The 14,974-nt window shown below is 41.2% G+C and overlaps 1 protein-coding gene across 1 annotated transcript in view; it reads right to left on the minus strand.

Annotated features, from left to right (window-relative positions):
• Positions 1–14,974, minus strand: part of wdr18 (WD repeat domain 18) — a 75,983-nt gene that overhangs the window by 10,912 nt on the left and 50,097 nt on the right. The window contains exon 8 of the mRNA XM_072660898.1: positions 484–650. Coding sequence (XP_072516999.1) covers positions 484–650 — 167 coding nt within the window. The remainder of the gene's footprint in view (positions 1–483; positions 651–14,974) is intronic.

Raw genomic sequence — 14,974 nt, forward strand, 5'->3', positions numbered from 1 at the left:
TTTTGTCCTATGACAACACTAAGACATGACTTTCTTTCTTGCTTGCTTCAATTATTTTCTGTACTGTTTTGTAAAAGCAAAAGAACACACAAGGTTATGTGTGCCATCTTCACTGTGGTGATCTATTGCTTTAATAGCATCCCTAGTGACGAATGTTCAGACTGCTGAACATGGCTTTATAATGACCTGCTGACACCCTGATTATCAGTGAAACTGAAAAGCTGATTCATCAGAATTTTTTATTGATTTTAATCAAATCAATGATTTTAATTAAACTAACATCCCTTTAATACCATTTATTGAAGATCTATGTATTCTGTAGCCCTTTATACAGGCAATTAGCCATTTGATGCTGTGTCTTAATGATTTTACCATGCTTTGCGTTGTCTCTACCAACTCCTTAACATGGTCAATGCATTAAATCACAAGTAGTACTAGTGGCAGCAGTAGCAGTAATAGCTATAGCAGAACCAATTCTGTTACCTGGCAGCTGGTCCCCAGTCTCAGACATACTCCTCCGGTTCCGGCTCCCTCACCCTGCTCGGAGGGGTTGAGGTGGCGGCTGAAGCGCGGCAGCGGCACAGCGGGCCGGCTGTCCGGCAGGAACATATTGGCAGGGGCTGGAATGATTGCAGCGTTGGTGACCTGACCTGTGGGTAACAGAACGTAACATATCTTCATATTAGATGGACTACGGCAGACTCTCAATTAATTTAAGTGCCAAGCTGGATTCGCATGTATCATGCTTTCTCCTGACTATAAATGCTGGCTCAGGATGATGGATATGTTACGGGTGCTGGCTTTACAAGAGGCTGTGACTGGAGTCACTGATGCAGCTTGGAACTAGACTCAGACTGGGCTACACTTTTCTTTTTTTTTTGTGGTGAATCAGAAATCATGCTGTCAAAGAGGGGTTTAAACAGAAAAGCACTGCCTCTTTCTTGGACTTGGAGAAAGTTCAAGACTGTGTTCATGTTCATCGATTGTATTCATGTTCAGGTGCACAACCTGACATCTCACTAAGGAGGATGTAAGAAGAATAAATCAGGGGAGAACATTACCGCAAAACGGTGCCCTTCAAATTTTTACGACTGAAACAGTTACGAATGCTTTTCAACTACTGAACTCAAAGTCAGGCTTCTTTTTTATTTGTCCATTACTGCCAGTCTTACACATATAAGCCACATATCATCTAAACTACCCAGCTGTCCAGCTAGATAAAAAACACACAAAACATCTTTCTCTGATATGGGCTGTTGGAAAAGGCTCTTTGTCTCCTTCAGAAAGCCAGCACAATGTATCCTGCTCCCTCAGCATCAAGCGTTCTGGAGAGATTAATGAACGAAATCCAAATTCCATTGAGATTCTGGCACAGACGGATCCTTTAAAGGATCCCATGGGGAAGTCGTCTTATTTCAAAGTCGGCATCAAGAGCGATTCTCTGCACGCCTCAAAGCAGATCTAATAAAACAGCAACCATGACCTGCCAAACACTCAAACACCGCACCTTTAACAAGTTCTGTACAGTTAAACTCTGGTAATTATCACTGCACCAGGCTGCAGCAATGAAAGAGAGATCCTCGTGTGAACCCTGATGCCTGAAATCAGTAAGGCCTAAAATCTACTGTGTACTGTGTCTCTCTCTAAGCTGGTCAAACAGGGTAGGTGTGTAGCAGTTTCCAGTGTAGTAGGTGTGTGATGTTTTTAGCCACAGATGCATCAGAAATGTATGCGGTGTTGTGCTGATATAAAAATTCATCATTAGAAATTCACATTTGGAAAAAGCAAAATAGAGAAAATAAAGTATGTACAGTAGTGGTCTCAGACTTTTGGACCTTTTCTATTTATTTTAAACATCCTTGGAGTTTGTGCTTATTGTGAATAAACCTCACTCTCAAGATCAGTTCAGTGAGGAGCAAGCAGGGTAAAAAGCAGCCAATGAGATGCTTTTCTGATTCAGATGTTGCCAAAATGACCACTGGGAGTGTTAACGTTATAAATGAGAAGACCGGCCACTGGTTGAAAAATAATGGGAGTTCTCGTAATGCTCAATATGGTGCCTGTTTTACAAATAATGTAATCAAAATGAGCCAGCTTGTGCTGAGGATTTTTGCATTTTTAAGTCAAACAATATAAACTATTCACGAGGTTTATGACTGAAAGTTTTTGATTCTGATTTTATCAGCGATTTAAAATACGTTTTTAAAATGGTAATCTGACCTTCAGTTTCCAGTATTTTGCCCGGCCATGTAGCAAAGATGGCCGCAAAGAGTACAGACTTTAAGAATTTTGAGTGAACTTTTAGCCTTTTGGGTGTGCACGTCAAGTTTGGTAGAGCAAAATCATAGTTTCTGTGGTAAAAATCACTTGTTTTAGGTTTACGTGTGTGAAATCAAGATTACCTCGATTAGAGGTGCGGAATGTCCTTTTCAATGAATTTTTGATAAAATTACCCAGCCCTACTTGGAGTTTCTTTACATTTTTCCATTCGGTTTCTAAAACTGTAAAACTGTCACATGAGAGTAATAAAACTGCATTAGTGCATTCAGTTCTTGCTTGCGGCCAATAAATGGCCATGATAACTCATAACTTGTGATGGCTTGCTTTACCATTAGTCATAGTTCTCCATTATCTCTCTTTATCTGACTATTTATTCTAAAGCTTTCTTCTTATCTGTTGTGCAATCTGGTGTCGACCAGAGGAGGATTAGTTCCCCTTTTGAGTCTTGGTTCTTCTGTTCCTCTCAAAACTCTACACAAATACATTTGTATTGGATGGAATGATACACACTTTCACTCTCCTCTACTGCTTAAGTAAAGCCACTGTAACGTCATAAATCAATACTCTGGTGCAACAGTTCACCCGGACTTTAACCGGACAAATACAGAACATTTTTAATACTGCAATCATGTCATCACTGACATGAAATTCCAGCAGAAATATTCATCAACAAATAAGTTTACACAGTGAAGGGGAAAACGCACCCTAAAGACATCAACTCTAAATTAATTTGTGGTTTGTTCTGAAGTTGGAGGGTTTGGTGTTTGTGTGCGTGTGTGTGTGTGTGTGGGGGGGGGGGGGGTCCATCACACCGAGAAACGAGTTCTCTTGAGGCTGACATCAAAAAGCTTAAAATGGACCACAGGGGAAGCATCTACAGTAGTTAATGCTCCAGACATGCGTCCATGTCTTTTTGCAAATGGACGAGGGACAACACGCAAAAAAACAAAACAACAAACCACAACCCATAAAGCTGCCTGTGTCAGTGCCCAAGCGGTCTAATTAGAAAAAAAGCACAAACAGCAGAGCTCAAAGCAACGTCAAATATGGAGATCTAGTCGAGGCAGCCACTCTCAAATCTAATCTTTTGAAGCCGGATTTATCTGAAATTAAATAAATAAAATACAAGAAAAAACAGAACCTCTTCATATGCCTCTAGATACAACTATGTCTTGCACTGTTCTGTTCGGTCCTTCTTCTGATATTTCTTTATTTAGGATTTAGGCCAGAAAGTACAACAAGACACATTCTGCAAAAAGAGAGAGCATCGGTTCTGATGGGTTCTAACAAGAAAGGATTAATCTCCAATACAAATCCTGAATACCTTTTGATAAAAATACACTGTATTACTTGGTGTGCTTCTGTATGGATCTATTCCAGTTTGAGTGCTTTCAAGCCAATGAAGATAAATAGGTAGACAACAATGCACTGGAGGAGATACAGAGGGCAGCCCTTAAATAATCTCTGTTGCACAGTTTTGGAGAGAAAACGGTCCATCTAAAACATCATGCTGTTCTACAGATCTACTGTTTGTCAGATGCTCACGCTCATTTTCCAATCATACTTTCTTACAACAATCTCCTGTCCAGTTGCTACAGATTACAACACTATTGGTTTTCATAGTCAGTCAAGCAAAGTATAATTAATTAATTATTGCTGGCTGGAACAAGAGTGTGACATGTGAAACATTAAATAGTCTATTTCTTAATAGTAATAGCTTATAATAATACAAAAAAATAAAATGTGTGCATATGTTCACACTGTGCATAGAAAAACAAATCTCCAAGAATAGAGAATCTGTGTTGTCTGTATGTTTCCGTGCTTTTACTGGTGATGTAAAATTATGTTAATTGCACTATGTTTTCCTCCCCCGAGCATGTGTGAGGGAGAAATGATCAGAGAAACAATAAAACGCACGTGATCGGTGACTTATTTTTCTTCATGCGTTTTATTGTTTAAAATGAGAGTTTATTGAATGAGGGCTCTGGAATAGAGAATGTTGGCATAGTTGAATAATTAGAGTTCAGTACTACTAACCTCTAACTACATACACCCAACAGCGAAAACCATTTGAGGCTAAAAGCAAATATGGCTACTTTGGGAGAATATGGAGAGAGTTCAAAGACTAAAAGCTAAAAAGAAGAGCCAAAGGGAGGCCCAGAAAGCATTGCACAGGGAGGCCTGGGGAGAACAGCACTACACAGCTAACAGCTAACCCTTCTGATCGGCTCATTAACTGTTCATTGTGCCAACTGGACATTGAAAGGACAGCAACACAATCCTGGAATAAAAAAAATCAGGATTAAAAACATAGAAAAAACATTGTTAGGGCTAAAAAAAACAAACAAACAAAAAAATCCCAATGCTTTAGTGTGCTAAGCTACATGGCTCAAGTGAGACATCGTGTTGACATAAACTAACTAATCAGATCAGAGCTCATCACTTTTTCATAAGCCTACCAGAAGAGGAAAAACAGGGTTTCATTATAAGGCAAAATAACAGGGTGGTAAATAGGCTTGTAAAACCACATTTGAGCATTTTCTATTTATACTATTTATACATCATAGACTGAAATTAATGCTGAAAATGTATTCTATAAATGTCCTCAAGGACCATTATGATATTATTATTACCATACCTACCTGCCAGTAAGCTACCACACCATGTGGGAGACTGGGGTTTGATTCCCGGTATGGGTAACTATGTTGCACTACACCAATGAGAGGCCTTGGGACTGACTCCTAACACTACTTTGCCCCACCTCTGTAATATAAGTAACCCTGGAAGTCGCTCTGGATAAGAGCGTCAGCTAAATGCCATAAATGTAAGACTGCCATAGCGGTCAGATAATAGACAAAATATGGTTCAATTGGCGACTAAAGGGGTCTGAAGGTTTAAAGAACCTTCACTTTTACATAAAAAGAAGGTTCTTCACATCTCTGTTATAAACATGGTTCTTTATAGAATCAAAAGTGGTTCTTCTATGGCATCACTGTTTGAAGAACCCTTTGAAGCAGCTTTATTGTTAAGAGTGTAGCTGCTTTTGATGTGTTTATTCCGTCTGTTCACCTAAAGGAGGTCAATCCCTTCAACAACTGAACAGCTGACCTAAACTACACTGAGCTGAACTCCGGCAGGAGACAGAAACCCATTCAGAGCTTGTGTTGAGAAACGAGTAGAGAACTGCTACGGATGGTCTGTGTACATCTGTGTATGACACACCTGCCCGTGAGCTATTCCTTCTGGTTGCCAATGTAGAAATAATCTTAAGAACCTCTCACAAACTCACATAGGTCAAATAACTAAGCCCACCCAGCAAACCAGTAGAATAAAATCTCCAAAACCTGCAGTGCATTCGTACCGTCTGATCTTTCGCACCTCCACAGAAAATACACTGAAACACACACCTTCATGCCTGAGGCGAACGAGTCAGGCATTACAAAAGCACAGGCATGCAAAGCTGAGCAACATGACATCAGAAAAAAGGAGGATTGCACCATCATTTACATCAGTGCAGCCGATGTCAGACATGCAGAGCAACTCCAGATGATGTAATCCTTTGGTAAGGGTTAGACAAATGATTTCCCCCTTAAACCTGCAGGTTCAAACACACCTCAAATCATGGATAGAATGTTTTAGAACAAATCACCTAATCACATCACTAGTAGCATTACACACATATGGTCCCAACTTTACAGGACAAAGAAAAGACCATCTGATCTTTTAATAGAAGTCAATGTAAACTGATTGGTCCATTTATGATGAAATCTGGTCAGAAAAATGAAGATACACAAAATGTGGAGCATAAACTTCGGAATATAATAATTATATTGACTGGAATACTTGGACACAGACACCTCAAAACAAGCACATTACGTAACTGCATCACATTTTTTTGTTCCGTATTTTTCTATGAATAATTTAAAATTTACCTTAAATATAGAACATTATTCCACAGTGCCTCCTTTAAATGAACACTTTTTTCAGTGCATTAAAATAAAAAATGTATGTTGAGCACTTACGCCTAGCAAAGTCTAAAAAGCTCAGGTGGTGTGACCGGCCAGCCGTATATAAGTTTATAAAAAATACAAAAAAATACAAAAAAAAAAAACAACAACCAAAAAAACACAATTTAACTGAAGTTCTAAATAAAACGTGTTTGCCATGATTTGGGGTTTATTTTAAAGACATAAAGAATTTTACAAATAAAGAATTTCCTCAGATGTCACCTGGTACAACCATGCATTTATTGTGCAGGGTATTGCATAAAAAGACTCCAGGTGACATTCAGCTTTGAAAGTTTTGTAGCAATCAGACTTAATTCTACTGATTCATCAAACCTGTCTACTAATTAGTCTTCCCACAACATACAGCGCATCCCAAAAATGCAGATATTTTTAATTCCACCTTAGAGACTCTGAGCAGACCATTACAGGTAGATGGAACTTATTTGCAATCAACACTTCTGACATGCTTTAACCCCTTGCAGGAAGGCTTATTACACACAGGGACACAAACTGGTGGGACTATTTCCTGATAATAGAAGTTTTGTTTGTAATAACACTTTCGGCCCGCCGGCAGACATATGGTTTTGTCGTTCAGCTTTAACCCCTTAAGAAGCCTAACAGTGGAAGAATAGTTTTTGCCTCTTTTTGTCTTCATGAGTTATGAGTAAGAAATAATTTATACCAAACTGCTCAACAGTTTTGACCTCAGTACTAGAAGGCCCGAGTGCACCTCTATGGAACATTGTGTGGTAAAAACGAAGTCTGGCTGGTGCTGAGGTCCCTTTCACTGGCCATCTGAGGTTCTGCCTTTCAAAAACCGTACAAAGTGTCATGGACGACTGATTCCCTTCAAGTTTTTGGAGGACACTCCATGATTTATTAATGCCGGGTCCGCCTCTCCGTGTGCCTTCCAGTGGGTTTCCAGTTCAGCTAAATAGCACAGTGAGGAGCTCGCTCGCAGCCTTTGGCGAATCGGTGAAATTAAATCTCGGCTGCACTCGGAGGCAAGAACATCCCGATCACTGAGGTTCTCGAGCCGTAAAGCTGCAGGTGGAAGGACTCGGTAGTGAGTGGAAGAGACGTATGACGCGAGCTATGGGACACTAATGGATTGGTTTAGAAGACAGCAAGAAAATTGGGATGGGGCAGCCTCTCGCAATATACATCAGGGGGGCTTAAATTCAATTAAGGTTGCAAGGCCTGGTTTGTGGCAGTGCTACCGAAACAGCCGCTGCTGAGCACATGATAGGGAAGGCTGAAACAGGAGGATATATATCCAAACCGAGCTCTGCATAGCAGCTTTCCCAGAGCCACAGCGTAAAAGCATTAGCTTAAATGTCAACGTCTTGGATCAAGATTAAGTGCAGATTGTGCTAGAAATGGAAAATGTACCGTAACGTTGGCAATCCGAACCCTGACTCACTCCGAGAAAAGCGACAGGGCATGGCTCAAACAGGTTTATATACATTTGTTGAGAGATTTCTCCTTAATGTGCTCCTTTAAGAGAAACAGGGAATACATAACAGGCATCAAGCGAAGAGGCAAAATTTCCTTCATATGTTAATTGAGACTGCGGTCCGCAAAAGGCTCCAGATATTTCTTCATCAGGCTTCTCAATCGGTAGGGCTGGTGGGCTGGGCGAGGAGCCCTAATTCCTCATCAGCTATCTGAGCCGCATGCCAGAACCATTTCACGCTGACGGAAGGTTCAAATTAAAGAAAAAGAGCATGTGGGTGTTGATTTAACGCAAGAGAACCTGCAGATGATAACCTCTAACCGTAAAACCTCTTGGTATGATAGGGTGAGGGGAAAAATAAATAAATAATAAAAATAAATAAATAAAAAACACTCTCTGAGCAATGAGTATAGTTTGCTTGGGGAGCATGTGGTACTCACTCATGCTGATCTATTAGTTGGGCAGCAGACACCCAAAACTGTGGACAGGGAGCACGTCTGTTCGGCTCAGCTGCCAGCCAGTCTGAGAACTTGCTCCGTGCTGTAAAACGCCTGAGCTTGAATTCCATTTCATGGGTCATATCATGGGGTCAGCCGAACGTGGAACACAAGACACTGCAGATCAGGGCAGCGTAAGGCAGGGCAGGGCAGAGCAGAGCACAGTACGGTAGGGATACACTCAAAATAGTTCATGGTTGCATAAACTATCAAGAGCTGCTTGCATCAACAGGTCTGTGGGCTGGACATAAACTCAGTTGCCTGTAATTGTCTGGCCAGTAACTTCAAGACCAGTGCACAAAGTGGTCCCACTGAAGTGGTCCTACTACAAAGAGGTGTACTGAAGGTTAAGGTTAACGAGATCATGCATGAAGTCCAATTCTAAACAGTTTCTAGACGTTTCAGATTTTATCATTAGTAACTAAGGATGTCCTATTATTTAGACCCACTACCCAAATAATACCTGCTCTGTGTTGGTCCTGACCGTTGAAGAGAGGTGAAGGGTGAAAGGAGGCTAACAAAGTATACAGAGAAACTGCAATTACAGAACTACAAAGTGCTCCAGTATGGTATGAGGAGCTGATAATGCACGATGAGTACAGAAACAGGGAGGTGGTGTTAATGTTTTGGCTGATCCGTGTATGATATCCCTATCTCTAGGGATAACCGGCCATGTAAAATGACCTATGACTGGTGTGAAATGGTTCACTGTAGAGGAACTTCTTTACAGTGGTGGAGGTAAGAAGCAGATGTTGGGAAGGAACTTGAAGAGGATAACAGACTGAAGCAACACTGAACAAACGTCTGTCCACAAGTTTTGTTTCAACCAAGGAGTTTTGTCCCCCTCGCCCCCTGACCCACCTCAGGGAGACAGACTGTAACATAATGCTTAAAATGGATAATAATTACACAAATGTTCATGTGCATTACTCACTCCTCGGTGGGCACACAGCAGCCAACATTAAAGCAATTTATTAAGCAATGAGGCGACCTTATTAATATTTGAAATTCTGTTGAGTTGGTTTAGCTACAGGCTTTATATATCTAATTCAAACTGCAAAATGCCTATTCATGAAAACAACCAGAAAAATAAAAGAGCATCAGCCACAGCCATGCGCTGGAGGTAACTGGGGACTGGAAGAATCCCCTTGGCATGCATTTGTATGCCAGAGCATTTCTGGCGTTCAGCAGTTTGGATTTCGCTGGATCGTTATTTTCAGAATGTTAAGAAAAGGAGGGGAAAAAAAGTAAATGGAAATGCAGTAAAAATGTTTAATAAGAAGGAACAGTTTCTAACCCCGCCAAGCCCATCAATATGTCAAGTGTGCATCCCCTCAACTGTCTGCATCTTGTTCCCACAAACTGTGAATAAAGACCCCATATTTGAAGAATCCGGTTGTGTCCCAATTTCTGTTTGTCTTCCGGTTGACAAGGGAATTGAATAATGCATCTGCATCACGGGGAATCCTAAGTAGAACAAGTTCTGACTGTGTGTCTAAGTGTGTGTGTGTGAGAGAGAAAGAAACTGATAGAGGAAGTTCTTTTCTATGAGATTTACAATGAGGCAAGTCAAGCCAACAGGTTGCCGTTTCACCTTTCCGGTAAATGAACATCACCTCTAGCTTAACATTTGGGGATGTCATAAATAATAAAGCTGAACACAGCAAGATGAAGACTAGGCCAGCCCAGGCTGAGAAACTTAACACCAATCAAGCGGGAAGTAAACAGAAAACCAATTCTGGGCCGCATCCTTAGTCTTCAGCCTTCGCCACGGCCTGGAACAGCCCTCTCGTCTTTCAACCTACGCTCTGGAGCAATAACTGCTGGAAATTGCTTCAATTACGAGCTAAGGATTTTCAATACAGCCGCAATGTGATTTATTACGCTTCGCTTTCATTCCAAGCTGCGCTGCGGTGGAGAACAAGAACGAAAACCAGCGCCCACCTCAGTTAAGCAAACAAATGCGCAAACGTTTCAACCACTTGAATCGTAGTTTGCGATTTGCTGTGGCTGCGAGTAGCCCGAGTGTATTTATTCCTTGTTGCGGGCGATCAGTGCTGGCTAATTATCTCTTACTCAATTACAGCTATCGATTCCACCCCCCGCAAGCTGGCTCCTACCACTGGAATTACACTAATGGCCCGGGCCACTCCAAGCCTAACATACACTCATAAATCGCACAAACGTTGCCAGGCAGGGTCACGGGAACGCACCGGAACGGAATGACAGCGAGAGTCGTCGTGGAACGAGGTGGGCCAGTTGCTGGCTCTGCCAACACAATGCAGATGCAGCCTCTTGGCACAGCTTACTCCTGGAGGAGGAAGAGGATGGAGGTGGGGGGGGGCTGGGTGTTGAATATAAAAGCTACGTTAGTGAACTCTGTCAAGAATACAATGAGAAACCCCTGCGATCTCACACGGCAAACCGAGATATCCAAACACAGCGGTGCCTTAATCCGGCCGAACTGATTAGCGTGGCATCTTTCAAAACGGATTTCAGTTCTTATTATGCAGCGCTGTTAGTCTACATTTCACATCAATGCAGCCTTCATTTTGAAGAGATCTTGCACTTATTACGACATGTCCAGGGGTACAAAACCCTCAAACTCGTCTTGGCCATAACGAGTCCCATGATGACCTCTGGATCTAGTACAACCTCCTTGTGGAACTGAGGAGAGCTTAGGTTGAAAGGTTTGAGGAAAAACTCAGTAAATCCAGCTCTATCACGTCTCTAGAGCTCTGTGTTTTTGCTAGAACACAGAGGGACTGGGTCAGATTTGAAATACACAACCTTTCTTGTGAGATTCTACAGCTCTTAGGCATCATATTGGTATCGGCAGATCTGTTAGCATGTTTTTTTTTAACCCAATCCCACCCCCCCCAATTACCCAACCTACTCGTCAATACATATATCACATGTAATGCTCCAGACACTGGGAGGGTAAGTTCTGACACATGCCTCCTCAGACACAAACAACCACAGCCACCACTGCAATGTCTCCAAAATCCAAACCAACGCACTACGCACAACGCACCAAACCGCCCGGTACCCAGCTCTGATGCATTGGCTAACAGACCAGGGCCAGCCAGCATTATGCTGAAGTGACGTGGGGAGAGAGAGAGAGGGAGAGAGAGAGACATCTATCCACCCGGCGAGAGCAAGGCTCTCTGTGGCTCTGGTTGCTGACAGCAAGCAGCATGACCTGGGACTCAAACCAGCGATCCCCAGGTCATTGTATCTGGTCACTGCTGTACTACTCGGAACTCCGCTATTGCAATGTTTAGGTCGCTTAGTACTGTGGTAGAATATCAGCATTTTCTATTTTACAGCTTTTGTAAGTAGAAATACGTTTTATACTGTATATAATTATATAAGTAGTCAACACGGCCTCTGTAGCTATATAAGACATTTTCCGCAAATGCTAATGAAATTTTTTTTTTTTTTGGAGATGTCACAAAACTCAGAACATCTAGACAAGCCGGTCTTATTTGGAAAACAAGTGCTGTGGAATGATAAAGTCAAAACAGAACTCTTTGGCCACAAACATCACCGGTACATTTAGAGGAAAAAAGGAACTGCATTTTATGAAAAGAACACCTTGGCAACTGTGAAGCATGAGGGTGGATCTATTACGTTTTGGGGTTGTGTTGCTGCCAGTGACATTGGCAGTACTGCCCAGATGTAGGAAAGAATGGATTTCACAAAACAGCAGCAAATCCTGGATGCAAATATCAAACACACTGTGTAAAGGCTGAAGCTATAGAGAGGCTGGCTTCTCTAACAGGATAATCATGCAAAACATGCCTCAAAATCCACCATGGGCTAGCTTACAGGATGGCCCTCACAGTCCCCTGATCTAAATGTCATAAGATATCTGTGAATAGATATTAAAGAAGAAACAGCAAGATGACCCAAGAAAATCTCAGAACTGGAGTTCTACTAAGAAGAGTGGGAAATTTTCCAACTGGAGAGTTTAGCTTTAGCTAAAAGACTGCTAACATGCTGTGAATGCTGAGAATGTTACAAAGTCCTGACTCTAAGGCATCCAAGCTGTAGTATAGGCCACACTGATGATTTTCCGTGACTTATTTTAATGGTATGAATGACAGAATAGCAGTGCACCAGGAAGGGCTGGCAAAATTCTCCTTAAGAACTGCATGTGTGAACGAAGCAAAGCTGAACATTCTACTGGTAAAAGCAGCAGAGGCTTAAAAGGTACTATACCACTTTTCCTAACACACACACACACATCGGATATGACCATACTGCAGAATCCAGAGACATACACCCACTTCTTTTAAGGTCTCTGTACCAAAGACTTGAAAGAACTTGGCATCAGATACTGTGACTCCAATCTGAGGAGGAGAAAGTAAGAGGAGATGAGAGAGGAACTGGTCTGACATCTCCATTAAGTCTCTGGCTATCTCTGAGTCTTCTCCACATTCCCAGTTCCGGCACCGTCGCTGCCTTAAGTCAGTCCGGGTGAGGGGATTAGACGGGGTCTGCCTAATTGAGACAGCAATCGGCTGTGTAATTAACACAGGGGTCAACAACATGGGCAGACTCTTCTGACATCAGACCACAGCTTCCTGATTGTCTGAGCGTGAACACTGCAGATAATGAATGCCGTCTCCTCGCTGAGACGCTATGTTTGCCACCCCATGGAATCGGCGCCTGTATCCTTAACTGTGGAACGATTATGCCTTCATCACTGGCACTAAGGGGGACAATATCGAAAGGACAGTTTGCAAATTAGAAACGGAGAAGGCGTGGACAGCCTTAGACCGTTCTAAAATGTACTTCTAAGTATTCGAGGGTCTTTCACAAGACTGATTATGGAAATGTTTTCAAGGAGGCCAAGTAAACAAACTAGCTGGGTAATTCCAGCATGGGGATCTCGAATGAAGCTGCGAAGAGACTGAAGATGATGTGAAAAGGTAGAAGGAAGAGAAAAAGAAGCCAATCTAGGACTGGCTTTTTAAAGAAATGATAGGACGCAGGACAGATGCAGAGCTAGCCTTTTTCTGTTGGACTAGTATATTTATTATTAGCTGCTTACTTGCCTTGTGTTTTGCACTAGATTAGTGCAGTGCTAACAGGCAAATCATATACCAGGCTAGTGTTCACCAGGCTAATCCTAGTAGGGCTAAATATAAACAAAAGCTACTTTCAGAGAAAAATGTCAATCAGAAGGAAGGTTATTTACACATGTCTAAGGTATTTACATATGTCTTTACCCTTTAAAGCCAGGTGTATCAGATTTGATTTGTGTGTTGAGAACTCTGGAACATCCATGAGATACTAAAACAATCTTAACAGATAAATAATAAACAGATGAATAAATAACCAAATAGAATAATTTAAATACAAAGTTACATAAGTAAGAAAACTTTCAATGCAAAGTCAATGCAGAGTAAACAATTTAGTTTTTTATATGTTTTGGACTGAGAAAAATAATAATAAAATAAATTCCAAATGATTCAAGTGTAACATATTAAAAGTCATATATGCAAAGTGTCATCTAATTTATTTTTTAAACAATTGGTAAGAAGGTCAAACAAAAATTGTTTTTTTTGGCAATTATTTGATGATTCAGGCTGTAACGGGTAAAAGGTGCAGCCTGTTTAATTCTAAGGCACAAAGAGGGGTTAAAAAAGGTCATGTAAAACAAACTAGCCTGTTTTTTTGCACATAAACCCATATTGGCGTTAAGAGGACATAAGGGGAAAAATATAAAAGACAAGAAAGGTGCAGGTTATGAGCCCCCTTGGGCATAATCATTCAACACCACTCAAACAGACTTAACTCAATAGCAGGCAGCTTTTAATCTGAGGCTAAACTGACTAAAGAATTCCAGCTCTCTATTACTTTATTTACTAGAATCAGGACTTTTTTTTTTAAAACACAGCCACCAGTTTATTAATTTGGTTGTTTGGGTCGTGCTTGCTGCTCTGCTACATGTGAGCCCAGCTGCAGGCCTTAATGAAGACAGATAAAAGGGAGTGGGGGGCTGGGGGGAGATCAGCATCGTCTGGGGAGGAGGCGTGAAACCGGACTTAATTGCCTTCATGATCAAGTGCCACACAGAGACCGCCAGTAACCCTACTCTGTCCACAGAGGGCAAAAACACGGCAGGGTTTGGATACCTTCTGTACTCCTTTTTCTGTTTAATTACTCTCGGCTTAGCATGTCCTGATCAGCTGAGGGCAGATCAGGGGAATGTACTGCAGACAGTGCCGGGAGGGGCTGGATTCTGACAGGTTAAATCAGAGCCTTAGATGAAAGAGCCCAAGAGACACACGAATGGAAAAGATACTTTTTGTCCAAATGGAAAGCTTCTCCCGCAAGCAGTTCAAAGATTCCGGTGTTAAAGGAGGTAATATGGATTGAGAAACAACGAGTAATGAAAACTGGACAATTTACTCCTAGCATCATTTGTGGGATGTTTTTATACATGGTATAGGATTTTTAAAAAATCTAATTTTAGGAAAAATAATAGAATAAAAACCATAAACCATAATAATAGCATAAAAGCATATGCATAAAATATGAGTAAAACAAGAACTCTGAGCTGTCTGCCACCAATCTTTACATGTAAACTATTAATTAGGAATCTATAGTGTTTTTGAAAATTGGTACAGTATAGCAAATATATTGGGTATATCAATATTTTCATACACTGCTACGGACTATGGCAGGATATTGTATAATTTATTCTACGTTATATAATAAAT

Source organism: Salminus brasiliensis, chromosome 17 (genome assembly GCF_030463535.1).
Source record: "Salminus brasiliensis chromosome 17, fSalBra1.hap2, whole genome shotgun sequence".
NCBI classification, from domain to species: Eukaryota; Metazoa; Chordata; class Actinopteri; order Characiformes; family Bryconidae; genus Salminus; species Salminus brasiliensis.